Genomic DNA, 25873 nt, shown 5'->3' on the forward strand with positions numbered 1-25873 from the left:
TCAGTGCATCCGGCCATACATGGCCAAGCTCCAGCAGCCAGGTTCAGCTCTGAACTCACTTTCTCATGGCTAACAATACCACGGGCTCATCCAGCACTTCCTGGCAGGATATTCCAAGTGTTTACACTAATGATGCACAGCTTTTATGTAGTAGCACAGCAAAGGGACTCGTCACGCTGAGGACAGGGCAGTCCTTCCTCACAAGGTTAGCCATGGTGCTCATTTGTTCATACACAAAGCCAGCTCAGGTCAATTATACCCAGCACCTATGAGCCAAACAAACCCCTTTCAGCTGAGCCAGGACTCCCGCTCAGCACAGCTCATGTTTGTCAGCCACTCTTTGCACAAGGACACGTCTAACAGCAGAGCTGGGACTTTGCACCATCAGACCTTTCCAACCGAATCCTGTTTTTCCCCTTCTGCCAGCACCATCTGTTTCTAAAAAGCAAACAGTGCCTGTAGACAGGTTAAATGCAAGGAAACGTTTCCATTGAGACTCTCCATTTTATACCATTGAAACCGAGCACAAAAGCCTCGCCCACATTTCCCACTATTTTTTGTACCCGAGCTCACAAAGCCAGCAATGCTTCCAAATACGTCAGCACTAAGAACAGGTATTATTTCATCGTGACTGTGCTGCTCCCCTCTGTGTGTTGGTGCTGCAATCTCTCTTACCATTCTTGGTTCAATTCTTATTCTTAATTTCAAGCACAGACCAGAAGTGAAATGGGTGGAAACCTCTGCTTTCCCCTGTGTCACACATGCAGTCTTGTTCCACAGGAGACCGTGATTTATTGGCAATTACTCTGAAGCACAGACGGTTGAATATGGTCAAAAGACATCCGTACAAAAGAGGGAAACAAACATGTCTCATCTCTGAAGGCTTCACTTGAAGGCATTTATTAAGGGGACCCCGTGAGCGGGCAGTTCCTGGTGCAGCTGACGGAACAACATGGCACATTTGTTCCTTTCCTGGGTCTTGCCTAGTGTGTGGTACAGCCGGGCTTGGAAGTAAAGAACATCTCTGAGCTGCTCCTTGCAGTCCACCTTGGCAAGGTACGTCTTAGCTTCGTTCAGATTCAGAATAGCAGATTCCAAAGCTGGGAAAAAAGGGGATAGCCATATACAAAACAATATCACAGTAACTCCAAGCAACACAGCTCAGTTCTAAGGAGCCCAATTATGAATTCCTCAGCTTTTCAAAACAATTTGTGTCTTAGCAACATCGCCTTTCAGCTACTTTCTGTTATTCAACCTTTGCTGCAAAGTATGGGTGTTGAAGTATGCACATAGACAACATTCTATTATAAATGCTGCATCATTTGAACAACTACTTCCTAATTAATTCTCCTAATTGATCACTAGCTAGCGTACTCCATTATATTGTTTAGACTTTGTTAGCAGTGATTGTGCAGTGGGACTTCAACATACACACTGGGGAGCACATTTCAAGGGAGCTCAGTTTCAGAGGGAAGCGTTACCCCTGACGTTACCTTCAATCTTCTTCTGTTGAGTGTAGGAAGCTGTAGAAGCCACCTGACACTTGGCCACCAAGAACATGGCACAGCCTTTGTCTAACACAGCTCCATGGGCCAAGCCAGGTTCTATTGCCATGTGCAAAATATTCAGGACTTGCTCAGGAACGCCAAGGATCAGCTGAAAGAGAAACACTTTGTTGTTCTAATACTGGAATCCACTGGTTGAGAGCAACTTCTCAGAAGAACCATAAACCATAAACCAAATCTGTTTCTAATACAGTAATAACAAGGATGTTATTTTTTACCCCACAATCGTCTTGTAAATCAGAACTCCTTAGGAGAAACGAGCTACTATCTGAAAAGATCAGGCACAGCTTCTCAATCCCAGCCAGTGCTGACAACTGGGAACCTGCCAGCTCAGAAAAAACAACGTAACCCAACTCCATGACAAGCATTATTTACAATTCAGGCACATGCCAAACTGTGCTACTAGAAAGCCAAACAAACAGCATAAAAATAACAACTGGAGAAATGAAGGCAGGGCCAATTTATGCTTGCTTGATTACATAAAATAGCTGCCCATCTTGCTGTTGAACATGGAACTCAACTTTCAGCTTCCTCATAAGATTTTACATTTAGAATATATTTCATCAGAATCAATAGTTTAATTGCAATGTTCTTAAACCTCCCAGGAACAAAACCAGCATCCAGATCCCCAGCAGAAAGTGCCCTATGACCCCAAGAAGACACAAATCAAACACACCTGGGAGAAAGCCAAGTTCAGCACAGTCTCAGAAGCCAAGTATTGCAGACTATATTCTCGAGAGAAGGCAAGAGCCTGCAGCAGGACAGGCAAAGCGATGGTATGACACGAAGATCTCCAGTAGAGCTCTGCTACTGACAGCAGCACGCTAACCAAAAGAGAGGGAAACAACTACAAGCTGTTTTCTTTTGATGAAATACGTCCACTTGTTCCCCAAACAATTACTCTACCCACAACAATACTGATTTTATTATGCGTTACATTTCTGCGTATACAATAAACTTAAGTTGTACTCTTAAGAGGAGATGTCATCTCCTGACAGAAAGGGAAACCACAGTAACTACTCTGCAGTTTAGCACAAAGGCACAACTACATACATGTTTCTGCTTCCTATTTATTTTGCATGCATTGTTTCCTTTTTCCATAAATCTCCATGAAGCTTTAAATTTACAACCTCTTAGTTTAAGTGAAGTTGCTGGGTTTCAATTCCATAATGATTTGTGGATTCCTCTATGCCATGTTTAACATACGAAATTATTCTGTAATCCCCAAATCATTTTAAGTAATCTGAGCACTACTGAAGTCTGCACACAGACAAATGGAAATGGCCCATTCTAATCACTGCAAAGTGGCTTTAATACTCTGAAAATGAAGCATTCTTACCTAATCACTATCTCGGTGTTCTTGATTTCCTGGCAGTGGATCAACAATTTCTGTAAAAGCTTGTGTGCTTCTAACATCTGATTTTGGGCTTTCAATACAATGGCTTTTCTGCCGTGGTAGAAAGAAAACATCACTGATAACTCTGCATTTGAGATATAATTCTGCTCTTCAGAATACAGTAAAGCAGGTCTCAGCTTCGTGACCTCTGTTTCTTATGACTGTAGAACGGCATTCTGACAAAACACACTCATGCTACACACACAAGCAGAACAAGAACCCAGAACCTCTGCTGGCTGGACAACTCTCAGGCAGAAAGGATCAAACTCACAAAACAGCTTTAGATGGAAAACAGGGACTGACAAAAACAAGGGCCAAATAGGGAGCAGAAGTGGGAGGGCATGCAAACTGGAAAGCACAAGAGATTATTTGTGGAAGAAAAACAGATCTGAGGTAGAGTAGCTAAAATTGGCATAAGCCAACAAGGACAAAGAGTGAGAGGGAATGAGTGAGAACAGGGAAGTAAGAGACAAACACAGAGCTGTGGGAGATGTGCAAAAGCAGCCCAAACCCATGTAATGTGCGGCATATTTAAAGATCAGGGAATAACAGACAGTCCAATTCCAGAAGGACAACCATCAGGTCCCACAGCTTGAACGCTGATCTGCCGGCTCACTGCCATTGGCTGTGTTTTAGGTGTTTGGCCTCAGTTAAAAACAATTGCATTCAACAGCAAATTTTCTTTACTTTTGGCAATCAGCAAACTTTAACCCTATCTGTTTCTAGCATTTTCATTTAGAAAAAAGAACAAATTAAGGTGAAAGTAGAAAAATTGTATCGCCCCACTTTGGAGATGTGTAAACTAGGACACAGGTGAAGATATAACTCAAGCTCACACTGTAGCAGAATTGAGACTTGGCCTTACATCCCTTGGATCTATCTTATATAAAACTCTGCATTGTGCTAAGGTTTGAGCGCAGTTACCATGGCAGATTTTGAAGGAGTGTTTTCTGTTCTCAGGCTAAATCTACAGCTCTAAAACAACAGGGATTTCACTGATGCTACTTCTGATTTTAAAATGCCGAGAGAAGCAACTAAAAATGATGACTGTGAGACATAAACTAAAGAAATAAGCACTGCGGGTTGGACAACGTGATAATAATTAACCCTGGAAAGGGGAGAACGTTAACACAAATGACTGACAGCAATCATTCCGCTTTATTTTTCATTATCTACACCTGCAAACACGTGCAGATTCATGATTACTTACCTGTACATTCCTTCAATGCTATTAAGTGCTGTAATTCCTGCTACAAGAGAATCCGCTATGTGGTATCTGCCATCGTTCATGGCTCTGTCAAACTGTATTTTTTGATCAAACAGCATCCAAAGCTAAACAAAGAACATCCAGGAACAAGTTTGAGAAGTTGTACCTGCTCATTTTCTAACCACAAGTTGGAACTTCATTTTTATTTTCCCCTGGGGACATTTATGTCTAGACACAACTAACTCCACTGTCCAATTACCGTCTATACTAAGTTACAGTCCTCAACAGAAATGCTTAGGTCTGGGGCAATGTTTCAATACTACAGTTCACCTATTTGATTGCACCTTAAATAAAAAAAGCATTAAAATCATGATTAACGCTTTAAAATAACAGACTTGTTCTGCAGCAAAGAAATGAGGATCAAACTAATTGCATAGAATCTTGAAGAGTTCAATGTAAATAGCACGTTTTAGACTGATATACCAATGAGTGCTCCAGCGTTGCACAACAGATGACCCCTAGGTTATTTCTGAAGTGTCATATATCAAAATAATTACCACTAATTAAACAGATGAAGCTGTAAATCAGTGTAGACTATTTAATTTCTACATGTGCTCATGGAGCAGACATGTTCCTCTGTCAATTACAGCTCTATGTAAACAGCTTGTTCTTAGGAGGCTATTAAAACAACCAACACATCTTTTTCATGTTTTTTTGTAGAGTTTATGCCACGTGGCTTCTGGTGGGGCCACGAGCCAAATGAAATCAGTAAATGTACGGCTCCAGGCATAAGGAGAAAAGACATGAATTCAGACACAGTGGAATTTAGATCCTATTGTATAACAGTTACGTAATAGGAAGGCTAACTTATATGCATTCTACCTGTGCATGCTGACTATTGGGAGGGAATCTCTCCTTTAGATGTTTCAGTATTTCAGAAGCAGCTGCAAAGTAGCCCTGTAATAGAGAAACAGAAGCGATAAACATAGAGGAGGGCAAGCACCCCTCCCCTCAGTTTTAACACAACCCTTACAGCAAGAACTTGCCAGGCACAAGCTCTATATTTTCTTCGCCCCCAGTGCAGACATTAACGGCAGAACAAAACATGATTCAAGTCTCACACTTTGTTGATACCACCCACACCCAAATGACGTTTTGTGCAACTAGCCATAAAACTCACCTGCTCCGCATGAAGCTCAGCCAGGTGACACAGTACCACAGCAAATGCCTCTGTGTTATTCTGCTGAACACCCACATTCACAGCCTCCAGGCTGTTCATGCTCAGCAGTGTTTGGGCTTGCTGAAGCGCCATGGTGCTTGAGCAAGAGAGACATCTTTTAGCTTTCAAGCAACAAACATCATTTTTTAAAGTTCATGTTATGACTGTGGTCTACAGAATGATTTTCTGGGTACTCCAGGGGCCTGGGGAGAATGAGAACCTTTAAAACAGCTGCTGCTTGGGAACTCCAAACTATGCAAGCACATCAAGTACTGCATACTGAAAGCTGCAAGTGGTCTAAGAACAGCAATGCTGAAAACAGGGACATGGGAATGACTTAGGCACTATTTGCCACTACTAAATGGAGACTCAATCTCTTCTCCAGAACAACTTCTAAATGAACACAAGAGAATGGAAGTAATTGCATCCAGCCTGTACCGAATCACAGTCTGATTGCTTTATTTTAGTGCACTGTAGACACACATTTACTTGTTACACCTATATAAATAACTCAAAAATGCATTATGTGCTAACAAGCACAGTGCTCTAACCCTGGAGTTAAAAAGAGACAAAGTACCTGCGGCCATATAATCTCCAAATTGCAGTCTTCTGTGCTATACTAATATCAATAAGCTCTGACAAGCTGTGTTTCCAGTGCAACAGATCAGAATCTTTTAAGGCATCCATTAGTTTGTTGGCAGCCTTTCCTGCAAAAGCTCTTTGCTGAACCAAGGACTGAATTCCCAGGGAAGCAAGGTACTGGGAAGAAGGAAAAAAATCCAAAATCATTGAAAGACAATAAAGAACATTAGAGCAAGAGTCATAGATTAAGAAAGAAACCCAAAGAAAGAGATGTGATGTTATTCAGCGCAGACAAAGGAACACTGCTTCAGGCATTTCTTTAAATACACACACCCACACACAGATGAATGCCATTTTGATAGATATGAAAGGTAACTTCCACGCCCCCACACAGTAGTCTTAGAGAGGATGACTGGACTTGTACCTGGATTTCTCCAGCAATTAAACAGCTGTGAAAACAGAGCTTCCTTCTCTTTCCCCACCAATTGGCCACACCTGCTCTCATCTCCCAACATCAGGAATTTAATTCCTTTTAGAACAATTCTCACAACAAAGACATTGCAGCCAACTGATACAGGGCACAATACCATCTAAGGGGGAAACTGCCATAAGAGACTCACAGCTGGAATGAAGCCATGCAAGAATATGTGTTCAAAGCGCTGCCAGAGGCATCAGCACTGAGTTTCAGGGAAGGCTGAGGGTGAAGAACCTCCCTCGAGCACTAGCAGATGGCATGATATGCCTAAGTCCTAAATGGTGCACAGTAACAAACTAGCAGCCACAAAGTTCTCCTGCCTGAAATAGGACAGGTGAGAAGCCAGAACAGCAAGTCTCGCAATAATGCGCTCACAATAAACAACTGAACTTTGGATTAACTTTGTTAATACAAAGGTTCAAGATAAATAGAAGCAAATAGATTTTTGGAGCGTAAAATAGGTTGGTTTAAATCCAATTATCTATTTTGTAATAACAATTTTGACCAGCCAAAAAAAAAACCAACCAACCCACAAACCCTCCCACGCACCCACCCACATGCATTTATTTGTCCTAGAACGTAGTTAAAGAGAAATGAAATGGACTTACCGGCAAACCAAAGTGTAAGGATTTGTTTACTGAGTGCTCCAGCAGAACACAACTATCAAATATCTTCTGCTCTGAGATGTGTAACCAACTCTAGGAAAGAAAGGTTTCAGAGTAATGCCCAGAAACACCATTATAAAGTCAGCTGTGGGAAGCAGCATCCCTAGTCTGATAACACTAGTGTTAACTATAGAAGAAAGTACAGAGTAAACAAACTCTTTCCTTCTTCCTTTTTGTTTGCTGAAAAGGCCAATGACTCTGAAAACCAGCAGACAGTAAGGAGAAAGTTTATGAAATACTGTCTCTTTAAAACACACAAGACTAAACTTTGACCTCAGTATTGAGTAACACTCTGACCACAACTCCTGAAAGTACCCCTGAATCACAACAAATCCATCCCAAGATCCCCGTATTCTCCAGCAGCTGTTGCTCCAGGTGATCCATCACCTCACTGTGGGACTGTCATATTTAGATTACTGATCTGTCTGATGAGATGTTACTGAAAGAGTAGTTCTGCAACAGTTCACTGAGCAAAGGCTCAGATAACACAGACAAAGGTGACCTACCCTCCATTCAGCGCGGCTCTTACCAGGCAGTGCTGCAAACAAACATGATCGTTAGACTCCTGTGCAATCCGGATGGCCTCCTGAAGTGCAAGTTCAGCTTGTTGACTACCAGCAAACAAAAAAAGAACATATTAGCATTCCCCTGGTGCTTAAAATACACTATTACAACAGTACAAAAGTCTAATCTAAATAATGCATATTGCACTCAAAAGAAAACTGATTTAAAAGACTGAAGGAGAAAGCCTCCGGTTTCCATCTAGCATCAAGCAACATTCGCTATTCTTGAGGTTAATGAGCAAGACAGCATCTGCAGGCCACCCCAAAAATGCAATTGTAATCCCCATGCAGGCTTTTAAAGCACGTGCCAAAGTGCCAGGTTAGTGCTTGGGCAGGGGCAACTTTAACCATCGGCCTATGCAGAAAGAGCTGTTAACATTCCCTCATCTCCTGCCATCTCCAGGCCTTCCACAGGATTCACCCAGGCAGCAGTCAAAGAATGCAAACCATATATGGAGATGGGTAGGCCAGCTTTACCAATAAACTTACAGCCCACCCCTAGGTGGCTTTTTTAGTTATTCTTTTTCCTGATCACCAGCTGTATGTTGATTTGTATATGACAGAAAAAACTACAATAGTTTCTTGAGAACACAGCTGGAAACAAGCACTTGTGTCCACTGACCTTTCTGAGATCATGGAAATAAAGCAATTGGGAACTTAAACCCCTAGGAAACGGCTGCAATGGGACACTGACAAATAGCAGCTCTTACAGGGCTGTTAGTGGCCCAGTTATTATGGAAACCAAATAAATGCCAAAATAAAAAGAAACCTAAACAAATCAAGATTACTAGAAAATTCCAACCCAACTATGGCAAATATATATTAGAGAACTCCCTTCTCTGCTCAAACAGATCTTCACGCTGAGCAAAAAGTCTACCTGTCAGTGATCACCAGACAGATGTCAGTAGTGCAGTGCTACGTTCTGACTTACTAATGGCCAAAGCGACAGTGCAGTGCAGCCAGGTTCAGAGCAGCGTATCTCAGACTTCGGCCGTAACCCTCATCCCCGTTGCTTTTGCTTTCTGCTCCAGTGAGAATCAAACGGTCAAAGTAATGCAGGAGGCTGTGTGTTGAACTGAAGACATCGTGTACTCTGAGACTGTTTAAGTAGCTTAAATAATGCTGAAATTTGAAGAAAAGGAAAAAACATCAGCTTTAGCTAAATCAAACGAATGTAAGTCATCAAAATCAGCAGGGATTGAGCCTAGCCATTTTCAGGCTATGGAAGTACGAGGCTGGAAATTTATTAGATTTAGCTCAGTAAAAACGAGCTGACACAGTCCCACCAAAACCAAGAGCATTAATCTATGCATCAAGCCAGGCAAGTTTTAGGTGCTCAGCTTAATTAAGGTTTCTGTACCTTCAGGACTTTCTGTCTGAATTACTGAATATTTACATGCAACTTGCTCATGTTTCAATCATCTTCTTGCACATTTCAGCATAGGAAAAAAAACAAACACTCTCAAACAATTCCACCCTGGAAATATGAAGAAATCCCTTTACAACCATTTGGGATGAAGAAAAAGATACTTACTGCTTCAGCAAAGTCTGGATTAAATTTTAACAAGTTGTTCAATTCCTTTTGTAAGGATACAGGACTAAGTGCCTTTGTTTCATCGTTCTTTTGCAGAGAAGCCTAGAATCAACATTGAAACCAATGCTAAGTAACTCCAACATTACGAATATACTTTGGTACATGATTGTCATTCTGTTATCTGCCTGAAGAGAGCATTAAAGAAGATTTCAGAACAGCTCTTTTATGACACTCAAACATAAGTGGCAGTTTTATTCTTTGCTGTATTATAGCATTCCCTTACCAGAGATCAGAGAGCTCGGGTAAAATAAAAGCATATTTGAGAGACTGTTTGAAGGAAAGAGTTCTATTCTTCTTGTTCAAGAATGAGTTCAACAGATTGCTTGCTGGAATTACATGAATATTTCCTGATCTGTTTATTTGGTTTGTGAGAAGAAAACTAAACAAAAGCAAAACCATGCCAGATTCAACAATGCTTAATAGTAAAGATCCTAATGGGACTGATAAGTCACTGTAAACTTGTAAAATGTATATGAAACATCACATATGATACAGACTTGATTTTGTTAGCGAACTATCCTAAGTATGCAGAGCATTTACTGACAGTTGTACTCACGTAGTTCTGCTCCTTTAATATTTATCTGCTGAAATTATCAACACAACTACGCACTCAGCAGACAGCAAATTTGAAGCAAGAGTTGGAATGGATGTGACCTTTTCGGATGAAATATCATCATACAGTGCCCATGCTTAGATAGAAAACACGTTTAAGCTCAAGTGCTCATACTGAGCAACTACATGCAGGATAATCAGCAAGTCTGTACAGATCTAAGAAAACATCCTGCTTGATACTGGATAAAACTGAAGGTGAAAATCACGTCATGGATCACTTACTCAAATTATTCAGAATTAACGTACCTGCTGAGAAAGAAAATACTCTGCTTGTTTCTGGGAAAGAGGCCCGCTACAAGATATCTCTTCTTCCCTGTTGAAAAGCACTCCTGTTAGAAAGGGGCAATAAAATAAAATGCAAGGAAACACATTTTATCAGACACTCTCGCCTTATGAGCTTTTATGAGACACTGTAAGTTCAGAGGCATAAAAGGAAATTAAAAAGAGAAAATTTAATTCAGAGTAAAATCTGCAACATCAAAGTTAGCAGCCCAAATGATTTCACACAGTGCTGCTGCAATCTTCAGCCTACTGAGACCACGGTCGGTCTGAATGTCACCCTAAATACACATGAAAACTAAACTAAAAAGCAGCAGATATAAGATTTGTTGTGGCATATTCCAATGGTTTGCTCTGTTCTCCCCTTCTGAAGCTGCTCAGAAAGAAATGAACTGGCACTTTGGTCGCATACATCACTGCAGAAAACAGCTGCTCTGCAATGGTAAGCCCAGCCATACAGTATAAAGCTTGATGCTAACAACCACAGTATGACACAAGCTATAGAAGAGCTTGGATAAACACAAGCCTACTAAAATACCATTTATAAAGTGCATCTTTAAGTACACAGATACACAAAATACTTGTAGGACTATTCTTAAAACGGAACACTTTTCAAGCAAGTGAAATGTCTCAGTGTTTGCTTCTCACATTTGATGTCAATGAACATTTATTTGTTTGGGGAGGGGCAGAAAGAGAAACCAAAGATGTTAAGCTCAGCTTTTCCTCAAAGAGGAGCCTTTCTGCACTGGAAGCTGAAATGATCTCTCAAACAGCTTTAGTACATCGCACAGTAGCATAACAGGGGAAGAAATCGTTCTGCAGTGGGCTGTGCAGGAGGGAATGGTGGGCAGCACTCGGCCTTTAGTCTGCAGCTCACTATGTGAGCCCGAGAACGGAGCACCGCCATCTTCTGCAAGAGCAGAACTGCTGCCACTTACAAATGCCACCACACGGTGGCACCAAGGAGACAGAAAGGCCGCTCAGCTGGGAAAAACAACCCAAACAAACACAACCTCCTCAGGGCCCTTCAACCCCACCAGCACAAGGACAGAACCTTTGAATAGAGCTTCTGAATGTAAAGGTGACACAACTGCCCCATTCTCCCCCTCCTCTACAAGCAGGAAGGCATTTAACAGGGTACAATCATGGATAGAAGCTGGACAACGCCAAAGTTTACTTTGATGCATATAGCTGTAATCTGAAATACAACTGATTTCCTGATATAAGTAGAAAAGATTTCAGTATTAATAGATTACCGTAGAGGTACATCAAGCTCTTCTTTCTCCATTTTCCCATCCTGTTCCTCTGTGTTGGTCAGCTCCATATCATTCTCATCAGTCCCACATTTCTTCTCATCATTTAGAAAGTACTGCTGGAGTGCAGTGTAAAGTTTGTAGACCTGACTAAAAGAAAGCTTATTGTATGCCAGGATCATGTGGCGCAGAAACAGACCTGAAAAGGAAAACACGTGCTATGACATTGGTCTGAAAGGGTTTTATTGCAGAGAGGAAAGTTGAAATCATGATAGAAGCTTAAATGTTGTTAAGTGTCTCATCTCAGTCTGTCAAGTGATAAATGTCAGTTCTGCCAAGTACAAACCTCTAATTAATTTTGTGGCAAAACTCAGAGATGGTCAGATCACAGAACAGTATCAGCAAGAGGTAATGCTACAGAATGCTACAGAATACAGAATAATACAGAATATTATTGGTTAATATGATACACCTGAGTAAAGGGAAAGAATATATGATGGTCTTTACTCCTCCATACAAAGCAATGCAAAGCTGTATCTTGAGTGACCGCCCCCATGTAACAGCTCCTCACCTATAACGCTGGTTTTATGAACTTCTGGCTCTGTTCCACTGAATGAATCCGAGAGGTCATCAAAGAACTGCTCCATATCCTTCAGTTCTCCCTCTGCGATGAGCTTTAACCTAAAGAGTGACAATGAACAAACATCACTTTTATCTGGTGATAAGGGGCCAAACAGCAGCGAGCACCCGATGTGTCACAGTGCCAGCACTAACATGGGGGCGGCCCGGAGCCCCCCGCCCACCTGATGCGCACGGAGCCGGCCATGTTGGGGCAGCACTCCTCGATGACTCTGCGCAGTCGCGACAGCGGCACGTCCGGCCCCTGGGGGGTGATAACAGCGACATGTCGCGATAGAGCGCGATAGAGCACGACACAGCGCGGCACAGCGCCCCTCGGGCCCAGCCCCCACCTGCAGTAACGGCAGCAGCAGCCGGTTGAGCCGCCTTCGCTCCAGCTGGTCGAGCTGTGACCCGGCCCGGCCCAGCTCGCTGAGCAGCACCAGCAGCGCCATCTTGTACGGCGTCACCCAGTCCTTGATGCCGAACACGTTGGCGTGCACGACGCCATTGCTCAGCATCGGGTTGAAGTACAGGCTCTCGTGCACGCTCGCCATAGCGCCACACGGACGAATCCCGCCAGGAAACCGGATACGCCCGCCAGCCAATCAACGCCAAAGCTTCTGTCACGTGAGAGGCGCAGTGACCAATGAGAGGAGGATTTGTGCGCTGCTCTCTCGGGGCCGGCTGGAAGAATGAGCCGAGGAGAAACGTTCCGGGCAACAAGAGCTGCGATACAGCGAGTGTAACAACAACAACATGTCTGTGTCCATCGTGTCTGTGTCCATCGTGTCTCCAAACAGAGCACCACAAACACTGCAGCAATCCCATCTCCCATCTCATTCCCATTTCTTTTCTCTTCCTTTTCTCTCATTTTCCATCATTTGCTCCAATAGTGCCATAAGCCTTTGGCTGTGGATGCATTGCACTCAATGAGCTCAGAGCTCTGCCGGCCTTTGTGACTCTGTGATTTACAACTGGTTACACTGAAAACAAACGGTGATTCCTGCTGAGAACAATCGCTCTGTTCATATAGAACCATAGGGATGATGGAGCTGCACTGGGTCCCCATCGCTGTCACCCCACGGCAGCACTGAACCATCCTATTATAACACAAATACAATAATTAGTAACACATTAATAACACAAATGTTTAATGGCTCCTTGGCACATAACGGAGCTCAGTGAGGTTTATAACAGAGGCTTAGAACAGCTCAGCAACGGCACTGAGCAGCCACCGAGCTGCAAGTTCCCTGTGAAAGATCATGGCTCAAACTCAGACAGGGTGATAAAGATAAAGCCATCTCAAAGCACACATGGCGGTGTGGGACTTTAATATTGACCCTTTTCAGTCTCTCGGATCCCATCTCTGAGGGCCGCGGCCTGTCCCCGCCTCATGGCCGCCCTCGGTACCGTTTCGTCTCCCCCCATTGGCTCCATGCTCTGCCGTCGCCATGATCACAGTCAATGGGACGCGCCGCCCGGGGAAGGCCCGCCCTCCGTGAGCCGTCCCGCGGCGCTGGGCGGGGGTCGGCCCGGGCAGGGCGCGGTGTGAGCGGAGCGGAGCGGGGCGGCCATGAAGGTGACGGGATGGGGCTGGATGGGACGGCGGGGGGGGGACCGGGGCGGCTGCAATGAGTGCGGGGCGGCTGGGACCCCCATGGGGCGGGGCTGGGCTGGGCCTCGCCGCGGCTCCGCTCCTCTCACACCGCGGCCTCCACCGAGGGCGGCCGGAGGTGAAGCCGATCCTTAACGGAGCCCGCTGGGCCCCACGTCTCACCGTCAGCTGCAATTCGTGGCTCCGTGTGTGGGACAGCTCTGTACGGCCTCGGGGTGTCGGGAGGTGGAGGAGCTGCTGGAGGCTCGTGAGGAAAGGGAAGAGTGATGGGGATGGCTGGAAGGGCTTTGGCTGCTTGGCCAGGCTGTGATCAGCTCCTTAGGGAGGAAACTGCTTGTTTTAGTGTCTCAGTTCTGGCTTGTGTTGGTGCTTTCTGGCTTGGTCTCATAGGGAGGGTTTGTCTCATAGGGAGGGTGCCAGGCTCAGGTTAAGGAGAAAATTAAGGACACGCTGTGTTGTATTGCCGTTCACCTGCATGGGTTCACTCTTAGAGCAACTGTAACATGTATATTCTGCCCAGTACTTAGCAGATTCATGTATTGAAACTTGCTTGATACATATTTACCCTGAGCTTATCGCCTTGTCTGAGCTGTTACAGCTTCCTGAATAAAAGCACTTCTCCAAGTGTCCAACAGCCCGGTAAGGCCATGGGGTAACAGCTGCGATCCCTCCTCCTGGTTCTGTTGTCCTGTTGCTGGGCGCTGTGCAGCACAGCAGGTTGGGTTCTGACACATCTGCTGCAGTGTTTTATTTTTCTGTGTGTATCGACTTGCAGCAGTTTTTGTTACTGCTGTTTTTAACTATAAAGCCTGTCAACCAGGGGCAGTCGAGCCCTGAGCTCTGCAGGATTTTCTCTGCTGTGTGAAGGTTCCTGGTTGTACTTGGTGTCAATGTGGCTCTCAAAGTGCCTGGTTGATGTTATTGCTGCCCACGGTGTTGCAGAGCTTAGAAGCAGAAGGACTGACAGCACTGCTGGCATTGCAACAGTTGCGGTGTCAGCATACAGCACTAAGAGTGAAGCTCCGGGGTTGTGTAGGTCGGAGAGGTGCTTTTGTGTTGCACACTTAATGACATGTCCATGCAGGTGCCTTGTAGAACATGTTTAGTCCTATGGTTCTGTGCCTGAAAGCTTCTCTCTGCACCGCAGTAAGGAATCCTGTCAGAGCTTTTCTCCTTCACGTGTGTTCATATGGAAAGCAGTCACTGTGGGGGCTGAAGTGCCATCACTGTGCTGACACGTGCCCTGCTTGGTTGAGGTCTGCATGGAGAGCTGCAGGCTCAAACCCAATATTCCATGTCTTTATGCTTGATGGGGTGTTGTCCAGGCTGCTGTCCTGAAAGGAAGACAACAAAACAGAAGAATTTTGAATTGTTAAGGAGGAAAAAAAAGCAAACAAAACTTATGCTTAAAAGATAATTGCACCACTCAGCTTCCTTCTGAAAAGAACCCAGTGTGCTCCTGTTGGTTCCTGTTGTGGTTTAATAGGTCTCCGTCAGCCACATGACTGTAATTACGTGTGTGACCCGAGCAGTGTGGGTTACAAATTCCAGCTTGACGTAGAAATCTGATAGAGAATCTGGTGCTGGAGGCTGTCAAGGATAAAAAAGTAGCACTGAACTGCATGTATTTATCTAGAATATCTTTGCAGTGTTTGAGATAAAACAGGGCTCCAAACATGCTGTCAGTGTGGAATAAGGTTGTTCAGAGGTACTTGAGTTTTGTTAGACCCTGTGTAAGAGAAAAGCAAAGCAGGTCCAGGGGGGGCCGGAAAGGTGTTTCCCTCACAAACAAACAGAGCACGATGAGTTTGGGATTAAGTTTGGTTTGTTTGTTTGAAGATCCAGAAATGTTTCTCAGAGAGTTTCACTGTGAGTCATAAAAGAACTGAATTCCTTCTGGAGGGGGTCCTACAGGGGACAGCCTTACAATAAGCTGGTTTACCACTCGCTCTCATCCCTTCAGCTCTTGTCCTTCACCTACAGCTGACTGTTAGCATCAAATTCCATGCCATTTCTGTGCAAAACTCTGCTGCAACAGGAGTTCCCTGTGCCCGCTTCAGCCTCTCAGAAGCAAATCTTACCTGCACTGGGTGGTAGTTGGGTTGCACAGGTGTTTGTGTGCCACATTCCTTGTGCTCCGGGATGTCACACAGCACTTCTGGGATGATGACAGATGGAACGGCGAAGCCCTTTGGCAGCAGGACATGCACCAGGTGGGAATTAAGATATTAAGTGTCCTTCCTTTTTTTTTTCCCTGTATGCTTCCAGGCAGGAGCTACTTCCATGTGGGCTTCGTGCTGCGGGTTGCTGAATGAAGTCATGGGGACCGGAGCTGTCCGTGGCCAGCAGTCGGGCTTTGCAGCAGGTGCTGGTCCGTTCCGCTTTGCACCCAACGCGGCTTTTTCATCGTGTCCATCCCCAGCTGCAGCAGCTGCCAACGTGGTTTGCAAAGCCTGTGGACTTCCCTTCTCAGTTTTTAGGAAAAAAGTGAGTAATAATCTTTTCCTTCAGTAAGGACAACTGACTCAGATGGTCAGGGAGGGAGAAAGTGCCTCATCCCGAGGTCACAGGAAACGAACGTCAGACAGGATTAGAAGTTAAGGGATCTGAGGGTCACTGACTGGTGATACGCTGCATCTGAGCTGACCTGGAAATGTGCTGATCCTATTTGTAAGACGCGTGTTTTAGGTACAGAATCTTGGCTATTAAAACAGATCTGTGTTTGAAGATGATATCAACCATAGTGGTGGGGCACTGAAATGAACAAACTACATCAAAACAGAAAAGTTTAACCACTACCAATTCAGCATCATGACTTCTTCCTGTGAAATACTGTTTGTTAAACAGGTTTAATTCTATTAAACGCTGTTGTGTTCCAGTGGCCTCATTTCATTTGGGGCCAAGCTGGTGGCTTAATTAAGTTTCCAGACAAATAAAATTGAGAATGTTGTGTTACTTCTGCATATGACGACTGTCCATCATCATGACTTTGTCCATTTAGGCCTATTGACCTCATTCTCTGAAGCTTCTTTCCTCGGTCTTGTTCAGTTTCCCCTTTCGTTGCTGTCTTGTTCCACCTCGGCACAGCTGCAGAACTATTTGATGGGGCAGTTCTCTAGACTTAACTCTTAAAACCAATGTATATCAAAATCAGCCATGAAAGGCCAGCAGTAAACGATGCAGTGTGGAGCAGGGACAAGCAGGGCCGTAGGGTTGCTTTCTATGACACAACTGAGTGGTTATTTTCTCATTCTTAGCACGTGTGCTGTGACTGCAAGAAGGATTTTTGCTCGGTTTGTTCCGTCTTACAAGAGAATCTCCGAAGATGCTCTACTTGTCACTTGCTGCAAGAAACAGCATTTCAGCGGCCGCAGCTCATGAGGTTGAAAGTCAAGGATCTGCGTCAGTACCTCGTCCTCAGAAACATACCGACAGATACTTGCAGGGAGAAAGAAGACTTGGTGGATCTCGTGCTGTGCCACCACGGCCTGGGCCCTGAGGAGGATATGGACGCTGGTAGCTTGCGCTCATCTCGCTCACAGACTTCTGGGTTTTTTACTCATCCATTTTCTATGTCTATGTCGGTGTCGTCTCAAGGAGAACTTGCAAACAGAAGCACAGGAAATGGGACACCTTTGCGGGTACAATAATTAACGTCTGCTTTATCATAGAGTGGCTTTTAAAATCTTTTTTTTGTCTTTTTTTTACTAGATATGCATCACACTGAACTAAAACACAGACCAACTGGTGCAGCCTGGGGGGCTGGAAAATGCCTTTCTGTTTCTGATCTGGAAACGGAAGACGTTTAGATAAGGCTGCTCGCTTAGATGATAGGGATGCCTTGAGTTGACAATGATTAGCAGCAATGAAACTTTAAAACACCTGCGATCGGTTTGGGAGGAAGGGAAGTGTTTTAGAGGAGGCTGGGGGAGGTTGTTCTTATTTTGTATTTGTTTTGATTAGTTCCATTTTGTACACAGGGCCAAACTGAAACATCTTCTATAAATAATGACGAAGAAGAAAGTGCCGAGGAACAGGTGAGTTAAGAACTGTGCAAAGAAACTTTTGCATGTGACACCACAAAGCATTCAGGCCTGTCAGTGTTTAGAACCACACTCTGTTCTTTTGGAATCAGCTGTGTTTAATAACACATCTGTAAATACTTGCTCTGAAAAGAATAAAGCTTCAGTCAAACTGCTGCAGCTTAATGTAGCCTGTGATAGCATGGAAAAATGCAGTGCTTCAAACTTACCAGAAACATGGTTGTGTGTTTCAGACTCCCGGATTGTCCAGAAAACGAGCAAGAGCTTCTCTGTCTGATATTTCAAGTCTGGAGGACATCGAAGGCCTGAGTGTTCGGCAGCTGAAGGAGATCCTGGCGTGTAATTTTGTCAACTACTCGGGATGCTGTGAGAAATGGGAACTCGTGGAAAAAGTGAGCAGGCTGTACAAAGAGAGCGAGGAAAACCACAAAACACGTAGGTTTATATTCAATTCTTACCTTTCCTTTCTGGTTTCCGGTAGCTGGTTTCGCAGCAGGACAGCTTGTTGTCTATCTTGTTCTGCTTTTGTGGAACAACTCATAACTCCCAGCTGGAGCTGTATCTGTAGAATAGCTGGACGTGGTACTGCTGTGTAAATAAGGCTTTCCAGGAATTGTGCTGTTTTTTCAAAGATTTACTTTCCAAAGCTCAGAGAGCTCAGCTTTCACATGGGAGGTAAAATGACACGGCTGAGAACTGGTTCCTCAGAGAACACGAAACTTGGCACCTCCACATCCTGCATTAGATTTCACAAGGCATTAGCAAGAGAGCTTCTCTTGTAGCTGTCAACAGACCAAAGTAATTCAGGTCTTTTACTGTGGGACAGAATTAAAAGCTACAGTGGCAGAAGTCCAGGTTCAAGTGGTTTGGTCTCTCTCCATGCTTTCATGATAAGGTGTTTTTGTGGCTGCAGCTCAATGACTTGTATTCATCCAACCTCTGTGCTCAACAATTGGAGTCTTTCACTTGTGTGATTGTGGTACACGCACAGTCTGATTTCTGTTAACAAAATACAGTGGGAGAAACAGCTTCTTGGTGACGCTGCTGGCCTGAAAAATTCCTGCCTGGCTCTTTATTCTTACATCTACCAGGCAGGTTGTGAGCAACAGGAAACTGCAGTGACTGCAGAGCTGCCTCAGCCCAGGGCTGCTTCACAGCTAGGTGAATATTAAGGAATATGAATTAACTCTTAGCTGGGAGTTAGAAAACAGTTATAAGTATGGAGCAACACAGCTTGATGCTGAAGTACCTGTCTGTATCTTTTAGCTGGTGCCGGGGCTTAAGTGTTTTCAGGGCCTGAATGTGACTTCCCTCTCCATTGCTTTTCAGAGGGTGAGAAGGTACAGCTGAACGACAACGATGACAACCTGTGCCGGATCTGCATGGATGCAGTGATCGACTGCGTCCTGCTGGAGTGTGGCCACATGGTGACCTGCACCAAGTGCGGCAAGAGAATGAGCGAGTGCCCCATCTGCCGGCAGTACGTTGTACGGGCCGTGCATGTTTTTAAGTCTTAAAGCAAGACCAAAAGCACCTTTGAGTCACCCTTTGGCTACCAGGATTTCTGTGGGCAGCAGTGCTGAGCACTGGGGCGTAGATCTGATTTTTAATTCTCAAACACAACGTTTTGAACATCAGGACATAGAAGCTTCTGAACACTTTTTTACAGCGTATTAATCTGACGGTCGGGCAGAGTGGTGTGATGCCTGTGCGTGCAGTGACAGAGCTGCCTGACCTTAAACCCACAGACTGTTCGGGTCAAACTGTTTACAGCAGTTATTGCTCTCTTCTGAAGAATATCAGCCCTTGTTATTGCATCCAGTACTCAGCAAGTGGTCACAGAAACCACCTTTGCTCAACCATATTTGCGTTACGTTGTCTAGTCCTTTGGAGCTTATCAGTTCAATATTCTGCTCTTATGTAATTATACAAATATAGAATGTAACTGACACTGTTCCTGGAGCAGTGTTACCAGTTTAAAGACTCCAGAAAGCACTGCCCTTAACTGTACCTGCACAGGAGACCTTAAGCAGCAATCTGACATTGATTGCTGTGCTCAGAATGTCAGACATTGCCCTGTATTCCCTTGGCCATTCGTGGTCGCTCTGTGGGGCTCTCACGTGGTATCCAAATACTGCTTACTAAGTGGGTGGGTTTTTTTTTTCAGTGTAGGAATATTTTTCTAAGGAGGTACAGGAAACCGTACTGAGGTTCTTAATCCACTCATGCCTATAGTGACTATTAATCTAATGTGATGATTGTATTTCATGTGCCGACAACCTGATATTACTGTGAATACTAATCAGGGTCATGAAACTACTTGCTGCTAACACGTGGAATGTATAGAACTGCTAACCTTAAGGGGGAATGGTTAACGATAGGGGAAAGGAAACCTCATCTTTAAAACCTCACATTCACAACGTTCTCTATGGCTTGTCACTATTACTCCGCTTCCCATCAGCTGCTGCATACCTGCACTGCTGTCGTTGTCTTGGAACAAAGCCCTTCTCAGTGCCTGGGGCTGCCCACGCAGCCTCCTGAGGGGACAGAGCTGCACAGTCACTTCAAATGAGGGGACAGGATCCCTGTGTCCAAGCACGGCCACGCTGGTGCTGGAGTAGGAGTAAATTCATGGTTAAAAGATACAAAAAAAAGAGGAAAGAAAGTTCAGCTGAAGCTGCAGTTTCTCCTTTGAATTTCCCCCATGCTAACAAAGCAGTGGAGGTAAGAAAACGTTTTGCCAAGGCTTTAATATCTGGTAATTCTTACCTCTGCTACCCCACCTGTCAGTCCGGCTCTCTCGTCTTTACATGGCTGGCTTGAAAATGAGAAAGCAGCTCCTCCTCAGAACAAAACATGCAGCTTGAAGACACTGCTGGCCATTTTTCAGAAGGGAGCAAACCTCTCAATGGCTTTATTTTTTAGAAGTAACTTTTTAACGATACTTAATTCCCGGAATCTCCATAGGGTGGGTAAGCTAATGACAAACGTACCGTATGTTACTTCCATGCTGATCGTTAGCCACACAAGCTTAATAAAGATTTGTGATGGGCTTTCACAGCCTCCGTCTCTTTCCTTAACCACCTTCTGCCAGGGGGTTCCTACACACAGGCCTCTGCTCAGGGTCTTGCGTGGGACAAGAGCAGACGGCTGCCCTCGCTGTGCACAGCACACAGCAGAAGAGGCCGGTGCCACAGCAGGGAGCATCGCTGCTTGCAGGGCTCATGTAGCTCCACAACTGCAGCCACTGCATACAGCTGAAGTCCAAGCACAGCCCCGAGCTGGAACAGAAGCCCTCGTAGCCAGAGTCTGTTTTTGTACAATTGTTTATACAAATTCAACAAAGGTAAAACTGCATCAGGAAGGTCTACGAAAACAACACCTTACAACAATGGCACTTATGAATGCAGAATTTTACAATCAGGAAATAACCATGTTATAAACCTTAAATGAGAACTCAACTCACACTTCAAAGAAAGAGAGACTACGTTTGACCATTTATTCTACTGCTGGACTCACTGTATAAATTAATTTCATATTGAGTACAAGAGCTCATGCTACAGAGTGAAACCCTCCTATGTGCAAAAGCTGAAATTGGAATCTTTAAAATTTTGAGAAAAAGGTGATTTCTATACAGATAAAACTTGGCAAAGTGTTTTTTTTTTTTTTTTAACTTCAACTATAATTTACACCTTATTTCCACAACATGCTTATGTCACTTCTGAAGTATACAAAGCAGGATATAAACTTCCATTAAAACATGCTTTAAGTTGAAAGTATTAACCTACTTTTCCTGACCTGGGCACGTTTGTAGATAGATACTGTCTACGAAGTATAGGTTAAGTTCTCTCCTACCATAAGTAAAGATAAAAATTGGCAATCAAAACCGAAACACTGGTAATGCATTCAAACATTGCATAAATAATTTTTAAACAATTTTTGTACAAAAATAGTTCTGCATAATGTAAGATGTAACAAAACAAAACGTGTTAAGAAGGCAGAAATGCAGTGCGTGGTCCACTTTAATGACACCGACTTTTGTTTGTTTGTTTGTTTTAAGAAATGAAAAGCAGAAATCAAATTTACACTACCAAGCACATGCTGTGGTACTTTAAATAACAGTATTTCTTGGAGGTCAGTCTTCTTCCGGGTGTGATCAATTAGCATCAATAACAGTCGCCTTATGGATTTGCATAAGAGCCAGTGCAGGACATCCCAGGTAGACTGAATTAGTGGCACAAGTTGAGATTCTTAACGTGGGTAGTTTCGTGTTGTTCTCCACAAGAGTTGTAAAATCCCATCACGGCATTTTCCGATATTCCAAGTTCCCAATTGAAAATAAAATCCCTACATGTTCTCAGTCCCTTCCCCGCCTCGCCCCAGTATTTACACGTGTCCTTTAACTAACTCAGTTTTTGCAGAAGTTTTTCTTCCACTTGCCCAAACTGAACACTTACTGACATCTCTGCTATGAACTGCTCACAGCCTTCTTTTGTCACTTGCTTGCAGTACCTCAAGTCGATCTGGCAGATGTTTCCACAACGTTTGAAGTAGGACAGGCACTGGTCAGTCACCTTATTGCAGTCTGCCAAAAAAGAGGAAAGGGGAGAGAAGTGTAACCATGTTCTGATCTCTGATTTGACCTGATCGGCCCTTTCCTCTCCTCCTGTGCTATGCTGACACCAGCTGCCCCAACCAGCCCTCCTGCAGCTCTCAGCTCCCCATGATGGTTGTGTAACTGATGGGATGAGGCGCTCCAGGTGCACAGAGCAGCAGTGCTCACAAATCCCAGAGGATGAGTGAGGTAACAACTCACAGCTCCCAGCATGGAGGAGAGGCAGCTCAGCCAGGGCAGGGCCTGGAAGAACAGCAGCCTCAGGATCACCAACACCAGCAGCAAACAGTGCTGATGGGGACGCTCCCGCCCTCCTCCCCTCCCCTGAGTTTGCGCTGCATACCTGATAAATTAATTTCCGTTAATGAGTCCCGCGTGGTAGTTCCAACCGCGGTCAGCAGGTTAATAGACTGATCTGTCACGTGGTTACAGTAACTGAGATTGAGTTTGGAGAGCAGAGGCATGTGCCTTATGATCAGCCGCAAAGACGCATCGGTAATATCCAGGCCGGCCAAGCGCAGCTCAACGATGTTCCGTAGTTTACTCCGGTTGTCGATCTGGCCTGGAAAGCAGAAGCAGCAGCTCACTGTGAGCCCCGCACCGCAGACATCTGCAAATCTACATGAAATGCACTGTGACACACAACACCGCCGCCCTGAGTTAACTTCAGATGCTTTTGCCTGTCTGTCGCTTTGGAGGGGACATCAGCAGGAACACTTGTCTGTTTTTGGTACAGGCACGTGGACAAAAACCACCTCCTGATTTCAAAACGAAAGGGACAAAAGTAACTGCAGGGGCCCAGCGGAATTACAGGTCGGGAATAAGCAGTAGGCTGTGCAGTGCATGCCAGAAAGCAGATCTGATTTGCTCAAAATTTCACCTGAGCTGATATCCGGGCGAATGTGGCATGACCCACAGAACTGCTCCTTCCCTGAACTGGAAGAAAGTGTTTCCATACTCTCTAAAGTACACCCGTTGCAGCCTGAAGAGAAGAAAGTCAGACAGAAAACCAGCACAGTGGCTCAGATGACTGTTCAGCAGCCAGAGAACATCACTCATCACCCAGTGTCTTCCAGCGAGGTGCTGCATGTCACTAATTAACCACCTCACGCGCCAGCAAAGCCCAGAACCCCACCGGTGCTAGCTGCAGGGATTGCTGCCCATTTCCTGCACTAGCTGCAGGGATTGCTGCATATTTCCTGCACTAGCTGCAGGGATTGCTGCATATTTCCTGCACTAGCTGCAGGGATTGCTGCCCATTTCCTGCAGGGGGACCAGCAGCAGAGCATGCCACAGTGCAGATGGGACAGCCCGCGCTCCTCCCGCCGGTTACCTGGCCGGTTATCTGTGGGCGGTGACAGGAGGTCTCTCATCTGAGCGTCTTTCAGTCCTTCTGCCCACTGCACGTCCAGAGTTCGGAGTAAAGGACAGCTGGAACTACAAAGTGCTGACACTGCTATCCATGAGCACCCTGATAACAGCAGGTCTCGAAGACCTGCAGATACAGAAGAGATTGGAGCACGCGGCATTTGTGGAGAGGCACTCAGTGATCTGCTACCGTACGCAGGCTGAGCTGAGCCCAGCGCTGCTCCAACACATCCCAATGCTCCAGGGCATGCAGGAACCCCAGGAGCTCCCCCACCCAGCTGCCCCTCTGCCCCACACCCAGAACCTCCATTACAGGGGATGGCAAATGAGACCCCCAGCATCCCTCAGCTGAACTGGTCAGCACAGGCACAGCACTTGTCGGCCAACACCTGCCTCAAACTGGTTTACTACAGTGCCAAGCAGGCAAAACAAAACTCATTTTATGCTCATTTTAACATGTTGATGCTCTGCTCCTATATATGTACTCCTCCTTTTGGACACCTGGACCCCTTCACACAATCCTCAGAGATAACAGTTTACATCTAAACTGGTTTGCTAGGATCTGGTGAAGCAGTCAAAAAAGCCATCACTTACCTGGCAGTCTGTTGATAAGCCAGCTCAGCTGCTTTTTAGATATATTTGTCCAGCTAAGATCAAGGGTTACAGGCTGTCTCCTAATAATGCCGCTAAGCATAAGTGGAGTGATGGATTTACAATGGTTTAAATCTATTTTGGTCCATAATCTTTTGTCACAGCACCTACCCAAAAAGAAAAAGAAAGCCAACAGCACTTGAATTTGGCACTTGTTTCAGTTCCTGCAAGACTTCTAATACTGTCATTGAACTATGGGGAAAACGACAGCATTTAACTGAAAACAGCACAAACAAAGCCAAGTGATGCTGAGGTAAACGCTGTCACTGCCTGTGTCAGTTTTTATGCTCTGACACTCTGAGCACAGAGCAGACAATGAAGGACTCTTCCACAAGTTCTGCTGACATGGAATCAGCAGATGGGATCTCTCTGTGTACCCTCTGCAGGGCAACAACCAGGATGGACCTTCTGAGGAGAACACTGAGGGCACCAGGAGATCTTCACCATATCTCAGTAGAGATTTAAGAGTTAAACTAAAACAACAACTGCACCAGCAGCAAGAGCTCCTGGGGGCACAGTGACGCCAGGCTCAGCCTGACCCAGACTACACATCCTCATGTGTGGGAACACTGCAGTGTCTGCAGACAGAACAGACACAGAGCCCTCATCAGAAGCTGGCAACTGCTGCTCGTGAGAAAGCACCAGTGACAAGCTGCTTCCTCAGACACTGCTGGGCACCCTCTCTCTTTGGGCTCAGCAGAGCGCCAGGGACAGCCTGCGTACCTCTTCTAATGCTCAGCCACACACCTCCCTTCTGAGTCCATCCCCACCACACACGAGACCCAGCGCGGTTTCCCATCCTCCTTACCATCTGTTCCAGGTCTTGCAAACTCTCATACAGATGCACAAGTCTCTATGACTGAGGTAGCTAAAGACAGCCATCCAGACTTCCCTCTGCATCACGTGGGCTGCCCCATCATCCAGGGGGAGTGAGTCCGGAGGGGGGCTGATAGGGGGAGGCCGGATGACGTGCCGCTCCATCTGAATGCATTTGGGAGGGGAGAGCGAGGGCGGGGGCCGGGCGATGCCCCGCGGTGTGCTCCGCAGGCTGGGGATGAGCGGGTGCCTCAGCTCCCGGGGAGTCCCGTTCAACCCTTTGCTGAACCTATGGAGTCTCTCGCTGTTGTTCAAGGCGCGTTTGGGTTCCTCGTTTTCGCTCTCGGGTTCAGATTTGATGGGTTGGTGATTCTCATTGGCAAGGCTGTTCTCGGTTTTTTGGATCTCTTGGTTGAGCTCCTTGCTGAGCTCCTTGCTCAGTTCCTTATTGGGAAGCCGCCTTTTCCGCCTCATCTTGAACTTCTTCTTGTCCCTGGGCTCGGCCCCTTCTGTGCTGGGACCTGCAGTTGGTGAGCTGGATCTCGACTGGTCACTGTCCTTGGACCGGGGTGGTGCTTCCGGCAGCTCGTCCTCCGGCTCCTGTTTGAGGCGCCGCAGGGGTTTGAGCAGGGTGGTCCGCTCATCTGAAGCCTTCCACGATCGCCGCTGAAAAGGAAGAGACAAAGGCTGACTACAGGAGCAGACAGCTCGTGGCGTTACCCAGAACACTGCTG

At 45.4% G+C, this 25873-nt stretch overlaps 3 protein-coding genes across 55 annotated transcripts in view; 1 reads left to right on the forward strand and 2 right to left on the reverse strand.

Annotated features, from left to right (window-relative positions):
* Positions 1–772: 772 nt before the first annotated feature.
* On the reverse strand, positions 773–12606 carry ANAPC5 (anaphase promoting complex subunit 5). Of its 3 annotated transcripts, none has more exons than XR_014949079.1 (17): positions 12382–12606; positions 12214–12293; positions 11982–12091; positions 11414–11609; positions 10125–10191; positions 9207–9308; positions 8604–8794; positions 7639–7720; positions 7053–7142; positions 5965–6146; positions 5349–5590; positions 5051–5125; positions 4172–4293; positions 2905–3012; positions 2242–2389; positions 1494–1656; positions 773–1100 (listed from the first exon to the last, which is right to left on the reverse strand). XR_014949079.1 is itself a non-coding variant. In XM_015877700.3 (17 exons), the coding sequence occupies exons 1-17, from the start codon at positions 12583–12585 to the stop codon at positions 886–888; spliced, it is 2271 nt and encodes a 756-aa protein (XP_015733186.2). In that variant the 5' UTR covers positions 12586–12606; the 3' UTR covers positions 773–885. The 3 variants fall into 3 exon arrangements, 1 of the variants encoding a protein (XP_015733186.2); XM_015877700.3 differs by having other exon boundaries at positions 5349–5484; XR_014949078.1 differs by lacking the exons at positions 2242–2389; positions 2905–3012 and having other exon boundaries at positions 5349–5484.
* A 916-nt stretch (positions 12607–13522) lies between these two features.
* Positions 13523–20742, forward strand: RNF34 (ring finger protein 34). 2 transcript variants are annotated; one of them, XM_015877710.3, is made up of 6 exons: positions 13523–13610; positions 15915–16133; positions 16904–17287; positions 17627–17683; positions 17923–18124; positions 19019–20742. In XM_015877710.3, exons 1-6 carry the CDS (start codon positions 13605–13607, stop codon positions 19204–19206), a joined length of 1056 nt encoding a protein of 351 aa, XP_015733196.1. In that variant the 5' UTR covers positions 13523–13604; the 3' UTR covers positions 19207–20742. The 2 variants fall into 2 exon arrangements, with proteins under 2 accessions (XP_015733196.1, XP_085411907.1); XM_085555781.1 differs by having other exon boundaries at positions 13544–13848.
* Positions 20743–20997: 255 nt separating this feature from the next.
* KDM2B (lysine demethylase 2B) overlaps positions 20998–25873 on the reverse strand; it is a 99353-nt gene continuing 94477 nt past the window's right edge. For 28 of the 50 annotated variants that reach the window (XM_085555688.1, XM_085555685.1, XM_085555690.1 and 25 more), the window contains 6 exons: positions 25132–25805; positions 24267–24430; positions 23638–23799; positions 23185–23286; positions 22648–22866; positions 20998–22274 (listed from right to left, as the gene is read on the reverse strand). In XM_085555688.1, coding sequence (XP_085411814.1) covers positions 22093–22274; positions 22648–22866; positions 23185–23286; positions 23638–23799; positions 24267–24430; positions 25132–25805 — 1503 coding nt within the window. In that variant the 3' untranslated portion in view covers positions 20998–22092. The remainder of the gene's footprint in view (positions 22275–22647; positions 22867–23184; positions 23287–23637; positions 23800–24266; positions 24431–25131; positions 25806–25873) is intronic. The other 22 variants (XM_085555695.1, XM_085555692.1, XM_085555696.1 and 19 more) reach the window with 1 other exon arrangement.

Source organism: Coturnix japonica, chromosome 9 (assembly GCF_054131305.1).
Source record: "Coturnix japonica strain WE chromosome 9, WE-NBRP24, whole genome shotgun sequence".
Classification (NCBI taxonomy): Eukaryota; Metazoa; Chordata; class Aves; order Galliformes; family Phasianidae; genus Coturnix; species Coturnix japonica.